Here is a 23741-nt window from a genome sequence, read left to right as displayed (position 1 = left end):
GTAAAGCCGTTGGTCCCGTTGCTGAATAACCACTGGTTCCATGCAACGTTAAAACACCATACAAGCAAACAAGCAAAACAACAAACATAAGTCCTTCAACGCTGAAAGGTAAATTGAGAGCAAGGTTTTAAATGCGTAAGAAGAGGAAAACCTCACAGTTGCCCTATGAAACAATATAGCTAAAAGACGGTGGGAAGTAAGATGGAATAGAATATGAACAGAGGTATTGCAAAACGAATGAAAGGGGTTGCCGCCAGGGGCCGAACGGGCACCGTAAAGAACAGTACGTAATGCCTGCAGCGCACCGCATGAGGTGCACTGACAGCACCATCTCCCTAGGGATAGTTAATAATAGGTTGTCTGTACCGTACTCTTACATGATGGCGTGGCGTTCTATATATTACTTTAATACTGCACAATGTCAGAGGTTCAAAGTCTCAGACCATCAATAACTCGTTGTTTCAAGGGCAGTTCCAAGCACGTACACGTATAGTTTATTTAATAGTGAGATTTTTCTTTACTTCTTTATAATGGAAGGCCGGAATGGTGGGCAATTCGGTAACCTACTCCTGTTGGGAGACTATGGATAAATACTAGATGAAAATCGGGGCTGATTGTGAACAGCGCATATCACTACAACGGTCAACTCCTGGGCACTGTTTATATTCCTTTGTTTGTTTGTTTGTTTGTTTTTTGTGTTTTTTTGAGGGGGGTGCGGTGGTTAAGGGTGGGGAAGGGGTGAGGAGATCAATTGCTAATAAAAAGGTATGATTAACTAATTTAAAACTTACTGTATATGTTACTATTTACTTATTCATTTTGGATGAAAACAAATCAAAGATTATGTATCAAAACTTGAGTGGCTTCTTGAACAAAGGTAGTTAGCGTCAGGGATGTCTGCTTCCATCAGTAACTTGAAGTCCGGCCAATATATCGAGCCTTTACGTCAAAATCAGTCACTCAATCAACCAACTGATCAGGACGGCTGAATGAAAAGAAGTACAAAATCATAATTGGTGTCAGAGCCAAAAGCATCAGTACAGGCTCTTGTTATTCGAGGTGCACCAATAATAATAATAATAATAATAATAATAATAATAATAATAATAATAATAATAATAATAATAATAATAACTTATTAAAAGTAATTGCTGCCTCATCTGCATTAATTTTATATAGAATTAATGCAGTTGAGGCTGCAATTACCTTTAATAAAACATGTTTAAAAGAGGGTTGGAGAGAGAGAGAGAGAGAGAGAGAGAGAGAGAGGAGAGAGAGAGAGAGAGAGAATTGTACAAGCAATGATAAACCAGAAATGACAATCAATAATAACTAACTAATAATTAATAATAATAATAATAATAATAATAATAATAATAATAATAATAATAATAATAATAATATAATAATAATAATACAGGAAAGGGCCTTCTCTTTAAAAAAAATGTCATAGCACAATATATCAGCACGTCAAGTAGACTTTTTACAATGTTTTCGCTATTCTTCTCACTAACCGTTCCTCCTTATCGTGGGTGGCACAAGTTTCCAGATGAAGGGAACTTACTCCCTGGACCCAAGACCTCAGTATTAGGTATAGCTGGAGGAGAAGCAATTACAGAGAATAGAGATAATATATAAAAAGAAAGCCTACCGTGCTGCAATGTTCAGTAATAATAATAATAATAATAATAATAATAATAATAATAATAATAATAATAATAATAATAATAATAATAATAATAATAATAATAAAACCCTATGGTATCCATATCTGTTTTCTAAGCTTAACAACTCAAGTCAGTGGGTAAGGAATTCCATTTTCAGACTTAGCGTCCTCCAACCTGTATGTAGTAAGTCCCTAACGCTGGAACTTGCCATATCAACCTTTTCTTGAATTTGCGTCATTTTTATATTGCAGACACACTTACAATATAAAACTATTGATTGAATACAGAATTTGGGCCAAAGGCCAAGAACTGGGACCTATGAGGTCATTCAGCGTTGAAATGGAATTTGACAGTATAAGGTTTGAAAGGTGTTGTAGCAGGAAGAAAACCTCAAAGCAGTTGCACTATGAATCAACTGTTAGGAGAGGGTGGAAAGTAAGGAAGCAGAAAGAGAATATTAATGGAGGTACAATAAAAGGAACGATTGGGGTTGCTGCTAGAAACCGAAGGCACGCTGCAAAGACCCTTCACTGACGGTAATAATCCCCCTACGAAGAATATAGAATTATCGTCAGGGTTGAGAGGTTGTAACCTTCTCGGGTATTGGTTCGTGAAATGGAGTGTCCGGCAACCTCTGCTCAACTTGCAACTGATATTGGGAACTAAAACTGATCAGCAATGGGTCACAATTAAACCATTAACCCAGTGGAGGAAAAAAAGTCACTATCATAATTTTCAAACCGTACATCGGTTCGAACCCTCACAAGTGCTGAAGCACTTATTAATTTACAATTCCCGTTAGACGCAAGTTATTGCCAAGGTGTAGTGAACTCTATATTAAAAGATATTCGTGGCTTAGCATTCGGACATATACATAAATACACACATACATGCATACATATATTATATAAATATTGAATAAATACATTTATACACACATATACTATATATATACATAAATATATGTACTTTATAAGATTATATTATATGATATATATGTATATACACACAATATATATATATATATATATATATATATATATATATATAATATATATGTGTGTGTGTGTTGTGTGTGTGTGTGTTTGTGCGCGCGCGCGCGCGCCTGTGTACATATTTATATCATCTAATATAATTTTATAAAGTATACATATATGTATAAATGTAAATATATGAATGTGTATGTATGCTTATCAAACAGATATTATTGAAACTATTACTAATATCAATTTAACTATTTTCGTTCTTTCGCTGTCCCTCTGTTTAATAACGTTACGGTTGTCATGGCATCATAACTGTAGTTAAAGTTATCATTATTAATATTATTATCATTATTATTATTATATATCCCACTCAGGTCCACTCTTCCACTGGGGTCGGTACGAAACCTTTGAATTCGGCTGCACCCTGGCCTTTTCTGACCCAACCAGGAGCGGAAGGTCCTTTGTCACCTGCGCTTTCATCTTCGTCCTGCTCCTGCCGCTGGGTGAGTAACGAGCGAATTTGGGAATAGGGCCGTTGTCTGATTTCGCACAGCTTTGGCCAAAAGTTGGAAAACGAGCTCCCTTTGGCGTGATGGAAGTAGGTTTACATATCGCTTACTCGGGGAGTAAGCCTACAGACTATTTTGTTATTGTTGTTGTTGTTGTTGGGTGAGGGAGCTAGGAAAGGTCTATGGAAGAGCCTAAAAAGGTCTGAAAAAAGTGTTTCGCTTTGAGTTAAAGATAAAGGTATTTTAGGATAGGATATGTATGACATAATAGAATAAAAATGTAAAAAAAAAAAAATATCAATAATACGCATGCAAAAAGTACAGAAAAAATATTTATAATAAAATACATCGCATTTCTTTCAATTTTCGTTGGTGAAACAACTGTCTATTTGACAGCAGATTTTAGCGCGCGCCCCGAGTAATCTGGAAGTCAGATCGCGCCTTGTTTTCTTCTATCCAGGTTGACATTAAATTGTCACTGGATGAGACTCTCCAATTAATCGCCATTAAGAGTAGATGCTTCACGTTTGACTGGTTCTTATTACATCGAGTTACTTATCTTTTTATTCAGTATGTAAGATTCAAAAGTTATAAACAGCAACATCTTTAATGTTACAGCCTTTCCCGAACTGATGGAGCACAGGCATCAAGTAGTACAGTTTTTCCAGTAAAAGGTATGAAAAGACCTCTCGTAGTGGATGTTCACGATCTGCTAAGTGAACACGCACTACGCACTTTGGCCACACCTCTTCCTAAGCAGCTCTAAAATTTTTGACATAGGAAAGTGCTGGCATTCACAGGAAATCAGTATTCAAATGATGACAGAGGAACTGAGCCGAGACACGTAATCTTCTCCGTAAGTGCATGAAATCTGTTTTTAAGGTAGCATTAGTCATACCTTTCTCAGACCTTTAGAGTGAACGTCTGGAGTCTAAGATCATACCAAGTACCGAATATTCCGAATCTACAGCGAATCATAGAGAGGGAGAAGTGTTGGAAATAAAGAGTTAATTGACTTACTGTCATGTTTCACATCTCTCTTAAGGTTTAAACCAACTTTCATTATTTCCATCATTAGGAAAGGTCGAATTACTGCAACTACCACGTCACAAGTATTTACACTAAAATCAACATAGGACCAGAATACTACCCTAAGGAACATCAGACAAGACAGGTCTTGGCACCATCCTGAAAACTCCAAATAAGATAAAACAAACACGCGTTTTGTTTTTTGTTTTTTTTATGGTGCTTTTACGTTGCACGGAACCAGTGGTTATTCAGCAACGTGACCAACGGCTTTACGTGACTTCCGAACCACGTCGAGAGTGAACTTCTATCACCAGAAATACACATCTCTCACTCCTCAATGGAATGGCCGAGAATCGAACCCGCGACCACCGAGGTGGGACGCCAGCACCATACCAACCACGCCACTGAGGCGCTTAAACACGCGTTTATATTATCCACGTGCAGCAGTATCATAAAAACCAAGTCACCTTTAAGTAGTACTGTAGGCTCTTGTAAAATAATGAGCATCAAATATCAAACACCAAACAAAAAAGGTGATTAAGTTTTGAAATTAAACTTCCAGTTTTATGCAGCCCTGAAATTTAATTAAAATCAGCCAATTCACTCAAAACTCCGTCGCTAAAAAAGTACTCAAACTTTTAACTAATTATACCTAATTGTAGCTAGAATCTTTGATTGCTTCTTTGTGTAAAAATAATACGTATTCTGAACTGCCTAGTGAACGTTAACTATTTCTCTTTTCATTATAGTGCCTCGCTATTTACCATTTAATGAAGTCTTCATATGTCGAAGTAATTCTACACATACAATCCCGCTGAAGAACCATAAACTCGTCGTGAGTTGCTATATTTTTGTGTACATGTATGTACGGGAGTGATCGAATATATGCGTGTATACATGAACGTGTGCCTTTTTGTGCTCTCATACCACAGGGGGAAACTTTGAAGCAATGTCATCTTCCAAAAGTGTAAAGGCGGTCATATTCATCCCTCGGTCTTAATCTATAAATAATCTAATAAGGCATTCTTAGTAACAAGATGTTGTTTCCTCCACCAGCTGTGGTCCTCACCTGCTACATGCTGATCGTCATGCAGGCCAACAAGTACCAGTGGGAAATGAACCGGATCTCGAACAAGCAGCCTTCCAACCTCCGGAGGAAGAGCGACGCAGGGAACGCCACTTCGAACAGGAATACCCAGAGGTCTCTCAGACTCCATTACAAACTCGTCAGGGTAAGGTTTGATCTCTATTATATAAATATAACAAGTCAAAAATGCACCGAAATTTCTTCGGTGCTATTGAGTTTTCAGTCGTATAATCAAGGCCACTGAAAATCGATCTATCCTTCCGCGGCCCATGAAACTCTCAGCCCGCTGTGGTGGCCTGTGTTGTTGCGTTGCCAGACGCATGATTATGGCTAACTTTAACCTTAAATAAAAACTACAGAGGCTAGACGTCTGCAATTTGGTATGTCTGATGATTGGAAGGTGGATGATCAGCATGCCAATTTGCAGCCCTTTAGCTTCAGTAGTTTTCAAGATCAGCGGGCTGACATAAAATGTGCAGACGGACAGACAAAGACATCTCAATAGTTTTCTTTTACAGAAAACTAAAACTGAATCCATACAAACGCAAATTAAAATTCTGAAATAGGAAACTTGTGAGATAAAGACTGAGAAATTAAAAAGACATGAAATGAGTTACACTGAAACAGAAATCGCATCTTTGTGAAATAAGAACTGGGAAGTGTCCAGGACCTATATGTCTCTACGATGGCGCGTCCGAGAAGGCGAGGTGTAGATGAAAAGGCGCGATAGAGGGTTTCAGCTGAGCGCACACCATAAGCACAAAAGTCCAATGGAAACGGCAGCGTTATGCCAGTAGAATATATCTGTTGAATATTACACACTTCACACAGAGACGCAAAATTTTTCATTGCACAGTCGGCAATATATATATATATATATATATATATATATATATATATATATATATGTGTGTGTGTGTGTGTGTGTGTGTGTGTGTGTGTGTGTGTGTGTACTATATACAAATATATGTATATTAACAAATAATCTGTTGGTCCGAAGTTCGATTCTCGGCTCGGCAAACATGGAACCAGAGGAATTTATTTCTGGTCATAGAAATTCATTTCTCGATATAATGTGGTTCGGATCCCACAATAAGCTGTAGGTCCCGTTGCTAGGTAACCAATTGGTTCTAGTTACGTAAAAATATCTAATCCTTCGGGCCAGCCCTAGGAGAGTCGCTAAACAGCTCAGTGGTCTGGTAAAAATAAGATGTACTTACTTACCACAACACCCAAATTCTACTCAGTTTATGTGTCCATAACTGTCCTACATGTAACATGGCACACAGGTGCTATTCATGCCCACAGATTCGAAACATCTGTGGGAAAAATAAATATCTCCTATTAATCCTAGGCATATGTTTTCACAACATCAACACAAAAAAATGGTACAAGATAAAAATAATGCAATCAATGAAACAATAAAGATAAAGAAAAAAAAGGAAAATACAGCAATCAATATCTGTCTCCAAAACTCACCATTCAGGCGATGGTTCGAACCAAAACGTCCCGAGTATGTCACATCCCAAAGCAGAATGAAATATTATTTCACTAAAGGTCTAAGCTCAAGAGACACAGGCATGTACAAACGAAACATGTGTCAATGGCCCCACCTGTAACACAGTTGGGGCTAGCAACACCTTCTAGAAGTCCCCAAAGAGAATTGGAGATTCAATATGCGGTCTCACGACTCGAGCTAAGCGACAATGTTAACATATACTCTTAATGGCCTGCGCGCTGGCGTGTGCCTACCTAATCATTTGGGTAAACAAAGTTTCCACGCTGAACATCACACTTTTCGTAAGCAAAGGAATGTCACGCCTTCATGAAATATATATATATATATATATATATATATATATATATATATATATATATATATATATATATATATATATATAGAGGCATATATGTATATGTGTGCGACTGTTACAACAGAATTCCATCCAATAAAAGCATCCCACGAAAAAGGCGATTTCATGAGCTCCTTTTATTATATATATACCTATATATATATATATATATAATATATATATATATATATATATATATATATATATGCTTAACGATGTCTGAATAAAGACGAAAGCGCTTGGATTTCTGACTATCATTTTCCCGTGGTTTCGCTTTAAATCTCATATATATATATATATATATATATATATATATATATTTATATATATATAGATATATATATATATATATATATATATTGTTATATATATAGATATATATATATATACATATATATATATCTAAATATATATATATATATATATATATATATATATGTTATATATATATATATATATATATATGTATATATATAATACTAAAAATGTTATATATTATATAATATATATATAACCGCGTGTATTTGACCAATGAAACTGTCAAGCTTCCAGAGATAAAACAAAAATGAAAAGGGCGATTACAAAGCAATTACCCTCTTCCTTTCTACACGAACTCCATTCCGAAAAAAGATTTCACGTTCTAATATTTCTTCTTTCCAATAACTTCTGTCTACAATGTAGGACGACGGAAGAATTGCCCGTCTAGCAGAGAATCAATCCAATTACAGAAGAACGACCCCATTCTGTCTCCTCTTCGGTCTCCTCGGCTGAGAGAGAGAGAGAGAGAGAGAGAGAGAGAGAGAGAGAGAGAGAGAGAGAATCATATCACCAATAAAGCTACAACCGGAGAAATATAATACAGACCACCAAATAAGACTACATTGAGGGATGAAGGAATCCATATAGCTGTCGTATTCCAAGAATAAAAGAGGGTACAAAATTCGCTCCCTGAAGAAGAAGAGCTTCAGAACGAGAGAGCGAGTTCTCTCTGTGAGCTACAATACTCATGTTATTGTTGGTAAATTTGAAATGAGGAGGCAGATGTAAGACAAAAGATTCTGAAGAAAGAAGGAAACATGGTTACAATAAGAACTGTCAAAATTCAATAGATGCCAAATGTAATCATCCTCACAAGACCCAAGTAAATGTTCATCGTTTTCTACAGGCTAGTGGCATGATGCAAATAGACACACCAATTATATTCAGCAAAAAAACGCGATCATTTAGGGCAAAAATCATAAACACCTAAGTAATTAAATAGAAAAAGTCAATGCCACACATTCTTAAGGATGAAGTTACTTACTCTACATCCTTTTCTTGACCACAAAAGATGCTGGTACCCATTTCCAGCAGTAAATGAGCAGTAGGCTAGGGGCATCCCACAGACCTAGTGAGCATAAGCAGATATATGCACCACTCAGCCTTGGTACACACTATGGCAGACTGCACGTTGCAAAGGTGGGCAGTAGGTGGCCATGTATTTGTAAGAAAGAGAGTGATTGTGTTCTGGAGTAGCTGAAAAGCTGTCGAGTCACAAAAGGAGTAGTACTTATTGTTTATCTGTTTGTTTGTTTGTTTGTATGGCGTTTTTACGTTGCATGGCACAAGCAACGGGACCAACGGCTTTACGTGACTTCCGAACCACGTCGAGAGTGAACTTCTATCACCAGAAATATAGTACTTATTGTGTCTGGAGAACTCTTCGGGTGAATGAAAGAACTAGTACTAATGTGGTATTTGTGCCTGGCTGGGTTCTGCGAATATGAAGGATGATTGTGCTAGGCGACTTAAATACAAAGGGAGGTCAGAGAAAAAGATGACTTTGTAGGTGGATAGGGAGATCCTGGAGTAGATTTGAAAGGAAAGTTTCGTGGATTTTTTTCATAGATCATGGGTCTTGGAAGGGAATGGTTTTTAAACAAAATGTGTTCACAAATGTACTTAGGAAAGCGAACACGTTGCAGAAATAATTTCCTAGATTATAATATTAGTATAGCTTGGATAGAGGGGCTTCGATGAATGCTATGATAGTGAAAACAATAGTGATTGCAATTTGATCATTATCCCTGTGATGCTCAAGTTTAGATATAAATTTAAGCTAGAGGGAAGGGGCGAAAACATAGCTGTCTGCGGAATTACGATAATGGAATTTAATGCGAGGGAATGTGGGCTGGGGTTACTGAAATGGCGATGGCGGAGTTCATGAGAAGTTTGTCAAACTTCAAAACTGGGTCAGCAGAGACTGCTTCTGCACGTAGGGCGGTAGAATGAGGGAATATAAACAAGAAGTGATGGGATGTGCAAATGTGTAGTTTATAAAGAAAAAAAATTATTAGAGGTGCAATGACATGACAGAAGACTGCACAGAATAGACAAGATGAAAATGAGAAAAAAAGATAGCAGGTCATAAAAAGACGGGAAGGTTAATATACAAATGGATCATAGAATGAGCATGTTTAGGAAGTGACTGTTCAGGCCGTAAGGAGGGAAACTAGATGTTGAATGGTGGCACACCGAGAACTGATCAAATGGCAAATGAAATGCTGTGGTGCACTGGGTATAGTCTTAATGAGTGGCTGGCCAGGGTTTGTATCGTATGTCTGGATGAGAGTAATAATTGCCTCACTGTAAAAGGGAAAAAAATGAATGGTAGACGAAACAAAAAGAATTATGTAACCATAATGTCACTTAGTATACCACTGAAGGCGTATGTCGAAACTTCTACTACAGAGATTGTACTTTGCTGCAAGTTGTAAGTTTGTATATTTGCCTCATTTACGAAGAACAGAAATGCGTACTGTGTGAAAGAAAGGTAATATGTTTTGTTGAATCTGTATTTAGTTATGAAAAGCGTTGCGTTTGGGTATTTCATGTATTAGATCGTAAGTATATGTGATAGTGCTTAAGTACCGGTCGTCGGTTGTTTGTTGATTCGATAGTTAGTCGAACAGTTTGGTGTTGGTTAGACCGTTAGAGACTGTCGCGAGTGGCTGTCCCTACGGATCTCCAAGGAGAGTCGTAGGTCTAAGCCACTCAAAAATTCCTTCCCTCTCAAGAGTTCATTTAGGGAAATTCCTTTAGGAAATATGCACATCTAAGAATAAGGAGAATTTCTTATGGTGTCCTTTAGATGAGAGTTACGAAATACTAGAGATGCTAACGCCGATCTCAGACAATTCACGCTAGGAATAACGAGTCCGCCATTCGCATTGATATTAAGTTCACATTATTTATAGATGTTCAATATGTACACACCGCAATATAATGTCTTAAGTGTTATTCAGAATGAGAGAAGGAACTTGGGTGTCGTAGTATAGAACTTAGGCTACGACTAGGATGGTGCTTTTTAATTCACGTTAGACTATATCTACGATCCCTTATGATTTGAGAAGCTCTACGTATTTCGAAGTGAGTCTGGATAGCGTATAAGCTGGTTTTGATTGAGAAAATAAAACAAAGATAGAAAGAAGGATTTATATGGGATGAATGGTGCTGGTATAGATATGGAGGGGTTGTGTGAATTAAGTGCTTTTAAATCAGTCTGAAAGTAAAGCTGGATATGGAATATACTATAGCCTTAAAATAGCTGATAATAGCATCAAGGGAGAGACAATGTAGAGGGTGTCGAGTATGTGGTATACAAGATAAACTATTGAGAGGGATTGAGAGTTCTTTCATTGGCTGGAGAGGGTGTTAAAATACAAAGATGTAATAGTGACTGGTCTAAGACAGAGGTGTCATGATTCCATGGCTATTCAATACCTTTAATTGCTGTTCAGTACATTTTGAATATTTTAAAAACAAAACAAAACAAAAACTTCAGATGTATGTGCCATGCTGTGGGATACACAAACGAGTCAATAACGTAGTGTGGAGTCGTTTATAATTACAGATGATGCAGTAATGACCAGAGATAGTGAAGAGAAACTGCAAAAACTAGCAAGAAACAAGGTGTTTGTAAGAGCAGAAAAATGCCAATCAGTGTGAGCAAGTCAGGTTATGATAGAAAATGGAAACCAGGAAGATAGGGCAATGAATTTTATTAAGGATGGTAGAAGGCCAGAGCTGACTATTCTATGAATGAATATATATATATATATGGGAATGGGAGTTAATAAAACGGATGATGGTAGGATGAGAAAACGGAGGAGTAACAGAAGAGGTAAAGAAGACAGATACCATAACGTGTGTATTTGGAAGTTAAGGTGGGAATGTGCTGAGACTCCTGAGCCAACTGTCCTGTACGGAAGTAGAATGTTTACTACACTGAATGCTAATGAGAGGAAAATGGCTGAAGCCGTCGAGATGAACTTTGTGGTGCAAAAAATATTAAAATGCGTGAATGACAAGGCGAAAAGGTGGAGAAAGCGGTAAAAAGAGTACCTTGGGTGATAGATCAGATCTTCAGAGCATTTTGAAGTAATTTGACCGTGCACAAAGAATGGCGGATGATGGGATGGTGAGGAGAGTGTAGTGCAGAGGTGTCGGGCGGGAAGAGGACAGAAAGACTTAGAAAGTGATGAACAGATGGAGTGAAAGCGACAACGCAAAGGAAAGGACGACGAGGCTCATTTAGAGCAAGTTTCCAACAAAGGAGGTTCATCCAGCATCCTGCAATTAACTATGAAGTGTCAATGGCCTTTGTGATGTTTTTCTCTGGAGCCAACCATACATACGTGTGTGTATATAGAGAATGTGTGTGTGTTTGTGTGTGCGCAGAAGGAACAACACACCCTGCCTGCGCTTCCTAAGCCCCAATACCTGATACTCGTATCCAGGGGAATACGGGGAAGAGGAATGGGACCTGGAAAAACGAGTTATGAATTTTAATGGAGGAAACGAACCCGACCTCCTAAGGGAAGCAGAGGAACATTCCTGTCGCCACGAAAATATTCATGGGAGATTATAATAATATTACGTCTTCCCGTTTGGTAAAAAAAGGACGTGGTAGCGAAAGAGGGAGCGTGTTTACCATGGAAAGAATATTGAAACTGATAAGCATAAAAAATATACTGTTCGTATAATCATAAGATAATTCATGATTTCGTGTTTTTCCTTGCCCTTTTGTCAGGCCTGGGCTAGAAAAGGGCATTAGGTTATCCGATCTATCACCCTTTGCTCTTAAGAATAAAAAATAAAAAGTTACCATACTCGTTCGATACTAAAACATCTGTATACGTTTGATGAATCGAGATTTTTCAGAGTAGAACGAAAGAAAATATTTTAAAAGGCAAATAAACCGAGTAAGATAAAATGAGATAGAATAAACTGCAGCAAAGACGACAATATATTGTAAGATGACATTGGTAGACACAGAACAGCTCTCACTTAACCGACAAATCCGGTAGCACAAGGCCCCTTCAAAAGAGTTGGGATTACTCCCTTGGGCCTAACGGAACAGTGACAGATAATGATAGAACAAAAAAATAGAACTCAATATAAAGTATGCGCTTACGGTTAGAGATCCTCTCGTCATTGGAACGCAAATGACTATAAAATGGAAGTGACAAATGAAGCAGAGACTATAATTACACAAATTGCTCATGCCAGATTTGATCCATGACGGTTACGGGATGATTTTAAAAGATGGCCGCAATATTCTAGAGCAGCGGTATGAGAGAGAGAGAGAGAGAGAGAGAGAGAATTGGCGTTCACATAACACGCACATTGCTCCTGCCAACATTCGCTTATTAGGCGGAAATCTTTGGTATTACGAACTGGAGTTACGTAGTCTTCCAAGGTCGTGGATGTCTCCCAGATTAAGTAGCTGCCTCTTCCAATAAGTATAACCCGACAGCGGAAACAGGAATCAGTATAGATTACGTAAAGCTTACGTTAGAGTAATGGCATTACATAGGAACTCAATTACGCAAAACTAATATTACTTACAAGTATTGCCGTGACTCCGTCGAGTGTCGCTTATTTTGATATACCTAAACGTTATGTATCTGCTCTTCCGTCTTCGTTTTTTTTTCTTTTACCGCTTCTAACGGCTCATCGGTTACACTGATGGAAACGGAATTTTATGAAGCATCTGTCTCGAAATTCACTGTTGGTCACCTTTCCAAGTACTGGTCAGAGTCAGACAAATTCTTGTAATGTCGACTGGGGATTGATATCCTGACTCTGCAAACCGTCTGTTTCAAGGGCTTTTTAAGTCCTTATAGTCTAGTAACTAGGGTCCATACTAGTCCACAGAACCCAAGCTCTAGATAATACTAAGGTCTAGGCCTTGAAGAGTACGACCTTTAGTTAACCGCTATACGTACGTCATTTCCAGACGCAAGAGCCCGTGCTGCTATACTATGTCACGGCTTCATTTACAACAACGATTTAGCCAGAATCTCACTGTAATGATTAGCTTCCTGAACGATGTCATTTCCGCATAGCTTCACTCAAATTAAACAGTCGATACAAACTTAAAAAGGCCAAAGTTAAGAGATAATGAAATAGTCCGAACTCTTGATGTCTAAGGAATAACTTGACATCGATCAGACGAAATGAAACACTGAATCTTACGACAGAAATCCAAGCTGGCAATCTAGTGAGGAAGATGGCATTTCAATTCATTTCTTTTTCCTTTACGACGCGCAGTAATAAAGGACTGATTCTATCATAAAGAGATCCTGGATATTAAAATGCCTCCAAGAGGATCATCTCTCCGAGTGAAAATGAAAGTCTGATATTACATTCTACAAATACTCGTTGGAAATTGCTTACTAAGCTTGAGAGCTTTCTGAAAGCGCCTATTCCACTCCAACGACAACAAAGGAATTGATTTTGAAATGGAGTGATTCTTTATAATATATATATATATATATATATATATATATATATGTGTGTGTGTGTGTGTGTGTGTGTGTACTATGTATGTATACATGTGCGGCAAACGTTCGACTTTGTTAGCATGGCAAAGGCGGTTGGAGATCGATTCCAATTACAAATACCCGACTTCGACTGTGATTTGTAAGGTCGGAATCGGTATCAACTTATACCTCGCTTGTTGGCAGAGTCGGTAACGCACTGAAGTCCTGATTTCTCCTCTGTGCACTGGTTCGAATCCACGAGAGGACGATAATTATTATCATCTAAAAAATTCCCCTTCGGTTAACATATGTGAGAATATATTAATACCGAGGTAGAGTGAATTGGATATTAAAGGACATTTGTAGCTTAATGTATGTATGTATATGTATATATATACATATAATATACATATATATACATTATATAATATATATAACAGTGTATCCATATATTTGTCTCTGTAGGAAACAATATTATTTGCGTAAGAAACACTAAATCAGACTTCTCGCCATTGGCCCTCATATATGCAAAATGAAAGTTCCTAGCCAGAGCTTCCGGACGGTACGTAACGTCCTGAAGCTCTAGAATCCCAGTTTCGTCTTTTTTTATGCCCGTCACTTTTCACCCATAATAAAATCTAATCAGCAATAACTTCGCCTGTATCTCACCTCTTCGTGGAATTCAACTGACATCTGTCGGTGATATTTAAAGATCTGGTATGAATAGATGAATGAAAATGAATAGACCCCCTCCAGGGAACTCTGCTGACGTATACGACAAATTACTTATCTGCCCGCTAGCAAGATTCGGCATCGTATTGGACTTCTCGAGATGGAGTAAAGATCTCGTTCATTAAACTGGAGACGAATATAAACATTCTCACCTTTTTCTTCCCTTGTGTGATGAGTTGTGGATAGCTAAATGTAAGACATGAATGTTTACATATGTATGTAGTATGTATGTATGTATGTATGTAAGTCACGAAGGTCGCCAAAGCGAGCTGTCTGATTATCAAGAATAAGACAAGAAAAATAAAAGGAAATTCATATTTTAACAATGCACCTAAAGTTATAGACCATAAAAATGAGTAAAATCACCGAAAATTCCTATACAAATCAAGAATATTTTTCAAACGGAGAAACTGTTAAGTTAGTTAAGCGGTAAATACCTATTTCTTCACTAACTTTCGGATTACAATGTTCCATCCTCACCATCTCCATTGACAATATAATACAGATAAACGTAAGATGCTAAATAAAAGGTGCAATAAAACGTCTATACAATACTAATAATAATAATAATAATATATGAAATAGGTACAGCACTCGTGAGGACTAATATAAGCACACATACACACGCTGGTGCACGCTGTACCTGTGAATTATGTGTGTGTGTGAGCGCGTACATATACATAAATACATACATTATAAATATACACATATAGTATACATATTCCACCGTACACCTCTCTCTCTCTCTCACACACACACACACACTAACTCGTACCTATAAATACCTGACCATAATTTCTCCTGCCAACAGATGTCAGTGGTGGTGGCAATTGGCTACGTCCTCGGCTGGATGCCCTACGCCATAGTATGCATGTGGGCAACGTATGGGGACTACACGCAAATACCCGAAGGTTAGTGTCACCTAAAATTCTCCAAATGTTAAAGTGTCACTTAAAATTCTCCAAATGCTAAAGGGTCACCTAAAATTCTCCAAATGTTAAAAATGTCACCTAATATTCTCCAAATGTTAAATTGTTACCTAAAATTTTCCAAAGGTTAAATTGTCATCTAAAATTCTCCAAATGTTAAAGAGTCGTGTCACCAAAAAGTTTTCCAAAGGTTAAATTGTCACCAAAAGTTTTCCAAAGGTTAAATTGTCACCTAAAATTCTCCAAATGTTAGTGTTACCTAAAATTCTCCAAATGTTAGTGTCACCTAAAATTTTCCAAAGGTTAAATTGTCACCCAAAATCCTCTAAATGTTAAAGTCACCTAAAATTCTCCAAATGTTAAAGTGTCACCTAAAACTCTCCAAATGATAATGTGAAATACCTGAAGCTTGTTTTGTTTGCTTTCTGAAGTAAATAAGTTTATTACAAATTAATTTCAGTCAATATACATTAATTGTGGACATATGCAATATTTCCTTTTACTTTTAAATACGAATGATTTTTAAAAAATATAGGCTGGCAGATTTTAAAAAATTAGCGTATTCTAATATCATTTTGAACTACTATACTTACTACAGCAAAACCTTCTACAGAGCTTCAATTTTCTTCAATAGTACTAAAGTGCTTATTAAATTCGTATGTGACGTCGTAATTTGAGAAATTTTAAATGGCCTATCATTCTTTGGTTAATTTTATTCATTAATTACTACATTTTAACCCGTGAAGTATCGCCACAGTAGCTTCTTTATTTAAATAAATGTTAACTTTGATGTATGTTTTGCACATTTAGTTTTAAGTGTAACATTACCATATGAGGACAACGTAAGCGACGGTCTAACAGCAAGTTCCATCCCTAAGGCCCCCCATACACTGAACGATTGTCTGAACGATTGTCGTTTTCGACAAACACACGCTATTCAGACAGTGTGAACGGTCTCCGCACCGATTCCAGTCTGAACAAAGTTTTGGTCTCAGGAAGTCATGACATCATCTCTAGAAGAGACGCGCGCGATAGTGTTATATGGGCAGACAAACACATACATTGACAGACATAAGTCGCAAGCCAGCAACCTATTCATGACAGATTTCCGCTGAGATCGTTCAGATCACGAAACTCTACCACTTTTGCTTTCAGACAAGCCCATACACAATGTATTTGTGAACGACACAGGCATTCGGTGCATGGGGCCCTTAAGTGAGCATTATTAGCCGTCTCGAAGCTCGGACAGTGTATGGGGCCCTTAAGTGAGCATTATTAGCCGTCTCGAAGCTCGGACAGTGTATAGGGCCCTTAAGTGAGCATTATTAGCCGTCTCGAAGCTCGGACAGTGTATAGGGCCCTTAAGTGAGCATTATTAGCCGTCTCGAAGCTCGGACCAAGGTATGTACCTTTATTCTACATACTTAAAACAAGGGGTATTTGTGAGATAGGCTACCTAGGGGCTGGAGTATGGCAAGGCTAAAGGCGGCGTTGAGTGCTCGTAGAATATTTGCTACAGACAGCAAAAATATACATAAATATAATAGATAGACATATAGACACTGGAAAGGTGTAAAATTCCAGAGCATGTACCAAACACTTCCAAGAATTAAGTACACATCTCCAGGGACCCCGAAGATGTATTTGCAACACTGGAAAAGTGCTTCGTACTAGGTCTTTAGTCAAACTTTTAATCTTATTTATATTTCTAATTCTATTTTCATATATGATTTTGTCACGTGCATGTGTATGTATACACATAAATTATATATTATATTATAAATTATATATATATATATATATATATATATATATATATATATTTTATGTGTATACTACACATGCACGTGACAAAATGCAATGCATCAGCCAATAACAATAAAGCTAATTTTAAAAAATGCAGTACATGATCTCCTTGCAATGAAACCAAAGTACTAACAACAACGAGATTATTTTCAAAACAATGAAGGAAAGTTAAAATGAGACCCACCTAATTCTTGTCACGTGTTTTACTAGCCTCACCAATTTGGCCAATCAGAAGTTTTTCTTCAGATTAATAACAAACTTCTCTGCTCACAACTTTTCACAAAAACTCAAAATCTGTCAACGCTGTAGCGAACTATTTTAATCAATGAAGCTAGCTGATAGTATGGGCTCTCCAGAGAAATTGTATTATATATGTATATATATATATATATATATATATATATATATATATATATATCAAAGTTTTTTAGATTAATATTAAGGGGACAGATAGATTTACGCAGCTCTGCCTAGAGTTCGAAATTCCTCATTGTCGCTGACAAGCGAGGTACAAACGCCGAGCAACGGAAACTGACCTTAAAGTGTAAGTATATACATGCATACACACACGTATGTATATATTATATATATATATATATATATAATATATATATATATAATTGCATACATACAGTATACAAGTGTTTGTATGTACTATGCGTCTGTGTGTAGTGTGTGCATGCCCCAAAGGGAATTGTAGACAGAATAATATTAACATTCCAGCCAGGAATACGTATGTCTGCATTCCGCTCAAGATCACATCACTTATGACCTAGTATCCCGACGACGCCCAAGAAACTCCCTAGATATTCCACTCGAGCCGCGGTACGAAACGCTCGATTCTCGGGAACAAAAGCCTCAATAAGGAGCTGCGCCCTTGGAATATTGACTTACAATAGACCACATTTATGATGGGACAGGCAGAAATTGCAAAGAGAGAGAGAGAGAGAGAGAGAGAGAGAGTTAAAACTGTAGTAAGTCAAGGTCATGAGACGAAAAAATTATGGCCACTGTCGAAAAAGATGAGAATACGGGTTAATCTAAATTATGGAGACAGAGAGAGAGAGAGAGAGAGAGAGAGAGAGAGTGGTGGGGTGGGGGGGTGTTGGGCGGGGAGAGATTTCCTATGGCTTGGATCGGGTGTTTAACAGAAATATAAATAAACCAGGATATCACATGACGTTTTTCAAGTGGAGGTAACCGTAACGCCAACATTAATTATTATATAAAATATATTCATGAGATTGTAATAGCCACAATGCCCTCTTAACTTCTCAAATTCTTTGCTCTGTTTTTTTTTCAGTACAAGTGTATCCAAAAAAATTCCAAAAAAAAAGAGCAAAAAATTTTAGAAGTTAAGAGGGCATTGTAGCGATTAAAATTTCATATGTATCTGGTAAAAATGACCAGTAGATAATTCTACCACACACACACACATATATATAATATATTATAATATACGTAATAATATATTTAATAAATAGTTATATATAATATATATATAATATATATATAATATTATATATTATTCGTGTATATACATATATATATATTATATATATATATATATATAATATATATATATATATAAAATTTATATATTATAATATATATATATATATATATATATATATTATAGTCTATAGTATCTATATGTATATATATATATATAGATATATATTATTATATATAAAATATATATATATATATATAAAATATACATATATATATTTAGATATATATATATATATATATATATATATATATATATGTATATATATATTAATTTCATAATTTATATATATATATAAATATATATATATATCTATTTATATATATATATATATATTATATCTATGTACTACACACACACACACACACACACCACACAACATATATATATATCTTATAAAATATATATTTATGTACTATACACACACACACAACACACACACACATATATATATATATATATATATATATATATATATATGTACATGATTATAATTTTATATAAATACGTATATATGTGCGTATACAAAATCAAATTTAAAATGAAAACGAGGCTTATACCACATCAGAAGCAATCACCAACAAGAGATGGAGATAACTGGACAATTTAAAAAAATCTGAGACAATCCTATTTTATTCTGATGAGTTAATGGCGCCAAAGTGAGTGTTTACTTCACGAAAATAACCAGTATGGTCGTTACATCTGTTCTCTAGCAGTTCTCACTTGTTCAGCCACTCATTCTTTAAGCTACGGAACTCCACAACAACTATACTCTGTGTTTTTTCCATCTGTCCATCTACCTGTGGTGTTTTCGCATGGTAACACTGCGTCCCGGGCTTTAAATAATTACGCTATGTGTAAGTTTTAGGTAATTAAAAGGATATCTGGGTGTACATTTGCAACAGAAAATTATGTTAATAAATTACTGTATGCTAATTACACCGTTAATATTTGAAATAGGATATTATTATCATTGTTGAATGTAATTATCTAAAGCCCGGGACGCAGTGTTACCATACGCAAACACCAAAGGCGGATGGACAGATGGAAAAAAACAGAGTATAACTACTAATTGCCGTGTCAGTGGTTTGCGATACTCCACTCAAGTTATCAGTTCTCCATACTGTAGTCCTCCGTAGGGGGTTAGACCTCTTGCAATGCACTGTAGGCATTACTTAAGGTTCTTTGCAGCGTGCCTTCGGCCCCTAGCTGCAACACCCTTCGTTCCTTTTTCTGTACCTCCTTTCATATTCACTTTCTTCATCTTACCTTCCACCCTCTCCTAACACTTGGTTCATAGTGCAACTGCGAGGTTTTCCTCCTGTTACACCTTCCAAATCTTTTACTGTCAATTTCCGTTTCAGCCCAGGAATGACCTCATAGATCCCAGTGCTTGGCCTTTGGCCTAAATTCTATATTCAACTCAACCCCATACTGTTGTCATATTTCAATGGAAAACTTTCCTGTCTGCTTTCATATTACTGGAATATAGCGTTTAACCCAAAGGCCAAGCGCTGGGAGCTATGAAGTCATTCAAAGGGAAATTGATTAGGAAAGGTGTAACAGGAGGAAGATCTCGCAGTTGCACTAAGACCGAATTGTTAAGAGAAGGTGGAAATATGAACGGAGGTACAGTAAATGGAAAGAGAGGGGTTGTAGCTAGGAGCCGAAACGACGTTGCAAAGAACCTGATGTAGTAATGCCTACAGTACACCGGATGAAGTGCACAGACGGCACTTAACCCCCCTCATGGTCTATTACAAGGAATTAATTAAACTAATGTGAAAAACTGGATTACTTAAAGAATATTCCTACCGCAAAAGTGAACAATTTTCACCACTCTCTCTCTCTCTCTCTCTCTCTCACTTTCCCCCAAAGGAATAGTTTTGAAGTTGAAAGAACCTTTTAAAAGATAAAAGGAAACCCGGGAAATGAAGACATCCATCGAGCAAGATAAAAGGTGACGTACACGCAAGACGATGCTCGGCATTAATGGAGATTTGTCCCGCGGGGAAAAGCGCTGCGGTCCACCGCGAGAAGGCACTTTTTACCATAATAATGTCGTTTAAGCATATATTGTATGTACGTGTACACATAGGAACGTACGCACACAAATACACAAACACAAACATATATATAATATATAGTCTATAGTATATATATATATATATATATATATATATATATATATATATATATAGATATATATATATAATATATATATATATATCATATATATATATATATATATATATAATATATTATATATAATATATATGTAATATATATATATATAATATTATATATAATAATATTAATGTATATTTAAATATATATATAATATATATCGTGGTATATATATATAATATGATATACATATATATATATATATATATATATATTTTTATATATAATATATATATATATTATATATATATTTGTGAAAGTACTTATTCAAAGTCCCGGTTTTCACTCATCTTCTTACGTGGATTTTGTGATAATTCTCAAGCACGCGTTCCTTAGCGCTGCATTGGAAATATATATACATATATATATATATATATATATATATATATATATATATATATAAGTCATATCACATTTCCGTGATTCATATACATATATCGAGCTACAATGTCCTTTAATATCTAATTCGCTCGACCTCGGAATTAATATATTTTCATATATGCTTAACCGAAGGGGAATTTTTTCTCGATAATAGACTTGCCTGGACCAGGGCGCGAACCCATGGATCCTTTCAAATCCAGGAACGTCAGTGAAGCTTTTACCTACTCGCTCCGTAACTATACATTTACATCTATTACCATTCCTCTGACCTCTGGCAGCATTCCATACATAAAGATGTGAAATGGCCAGTTATTCTTCCATGAGAACCCCAAAAAGCATTTTTGAAACTTCTAGTACCTACAGTAAAACTGACTAAGCTGAGAGAGAGAGAGAGAGAGAGAGAGAGAGAGAGAGAGAGAGAGATTCTAAATCTGTTGAAAGTTTAATGGGGTAATAGTTTAGACATCAAGTTCAGGAAAATCCTTTGAAGAGCTGACCACATGCAATCGAATTCCAACTCCTGGATAGGGCTGGCTTACCGTAAGTGTTTGATTACCAATGGCAGGATTCTAGAGCCCCTGGCGTTGTCAACCTCCACAATTCACAGATATCTATCTCCTTTGTCTGTGGAACTATAACTTTGAAACTAATATACGTGATGTAATGGAAAGCAATTGCAAACCTGCAAATCAGCATATCTTCCAACGAAAGACCCCAATGAAAATTTAATGACACCAGAAACTGACAGTAAGTACTGCGGACCTGTCTTGTTAGAAGCAACAAGTATTTGTGCAGCTTGCAACATATCTTAAGACCCAGATGCGAGCAGTAAAGGGTCATGACGAGGCCCTTAACCAAAAAGACAAAAATTTTCAACTTCGATTTCAGTCACTATCAATTGCGAGCTGCATCTAGAGCAGAGAGGTGCGTATATTAGCAAACAAGTCTCGAAAATATACATCAAAGATCAAAATATCAAAAGGCAGACATAACAAGGAGACGCCTGCAGTCCGGAATATATTCCTGTCTCAGGAGAGACTTCAAAGAGGAGAGATTCCTAAAATAGTTTGCACCTGGAGACAATATGAGCGCGAGTTCTATCTCCTATTCAATTGCGAATTCAGAACCTCCAGCCAAAAAACACGAGGCTTTCAAAGGTACTTGTTAAAAAAAACATTCCTAAACAGGGCGAAAATTAAAGGGAGGTATTTCTCTTTCAGAAACGTCCGATAATGTTGTCTCGTCTGAAAATTGTCGTCTACCAGTTTTTTCACATACAGAATATGCACAAATTGTGTCCGTCATAAGAAAAATACTTCTAAAAACATTTTATCTCGACATTAATCCGTTTCCGAAACAGGATATCTCCCATTCAAAGAACAGACAACAATCCTAGTCAATTTCACGTTTAAAATGCTGAATACTGTATGAACCCTCGTGCAGGAAGCTTTCAAAACAAAAGCTGTTTCATACACTTAATCAGATGGGTCACTAGCAGCGTGTCAAACCCCCCCTACAAACATTGCACCATTAGCAACTAACTTGCACGCACTTTTCGTTTCCTGTTCTTTCTAACACTTCCATATTGCATACTCGTTGCTAACTCGTTACTCCACACTTTCCATATCACTGAACCATCTCTACACACCTTCATCCAACTTTTTTCACCTAACTAACTCTCTCACCGCTCTTGTATGCCTCCACATTTCTCACCCATTTCCTTTGTATACCACAAATACCTACTTTCTTCATTCTTATTCCGCATCTACACTTCACTTGGACTTTCACAATTTTATCACAAAATTAAGCTATGTAAAGTTAACAAAATACATGAAGTGAAAGGCGGAGTCGCGCCAACGGACAACTTACAAAAGGAAATCAAATTTAAAACAATTGATAATGAGGTCACAAATGCACGCAAGGACAAGACAGCGAAGTTAAAAAAAAAAAAAAAAAACGTGGAAAAAAAATCCCGTGACCTCAGTCTCCAGGATCCCGTCTGTCTCTAAGTAAAAAAAAAAAAAAAAAAAAAAAAAAAAAAAAAAAACTCATTTGTGCAGTATTTCGACTATTTGATTTCTCCAATATCGAAATTCACATGAACTACAATATTTAATATGCCCAAAATCGCATTCACCGCTGAAATCTATGGAGGGATATTTATTGAATCGCATTTCAAAATGTAAATAGGCAATTATCTCTGTTTACATCAGTAAATTGTCGCTTCGACCGATTTGTGTGACGTCACTAAATCCCAAA

The 23741-nt window shown here is 36.4% G+C and overlaps 1 protein-coding gene across 2 annotated transcripts in view; it reads left to right on the top strand.

Moving 5' to 3' along the window:
• The window catches only part of LOC135212782 (melanopsin-like), a 230267-nt gene that overhangs the window by 184863 nt on the left and 21663 nt on the right, over nucleotides 1–23741 (top strand). For both annotated transcript variants that reach the window (XM_064246563.1, XM_064246558.1), the window contains exons 6-8: nucleotides 3025–3153; nucleotides 5245–5420; nucleotides 15478–15577. In XM_064246563.1, the coding sequence (XP_064102633.1) occupies nucleotides 3025–3153; nucleotides 5245–5420; nucleotides 15478–15577 (405 nt within the window). The remainder of the gene's footprint in view (nucleotides 1–3024; nucleotides 3154–5244; nucleotides 5421–15477; nucleotides 15578–23741) is intronic.

The sequence above is a fragment of the Macrobrachium nipponense genome, chromosome 19, assembly GCF_015104395.2.
Source record: "Macrobrachium nipponense isolate FS-2020 chromosome 19, ASM1510439v2, whole genome shotgun sequence".
NCBI lineage: Eukaryota > Metazoa > Arthropoda > Malacostraca > Decapoda > Palaemonidae > Macrobrachium > Macrobrachium nipponense.
This window is presented reverse-complemented; position numbering and strand designations above follow the sequence as displayed.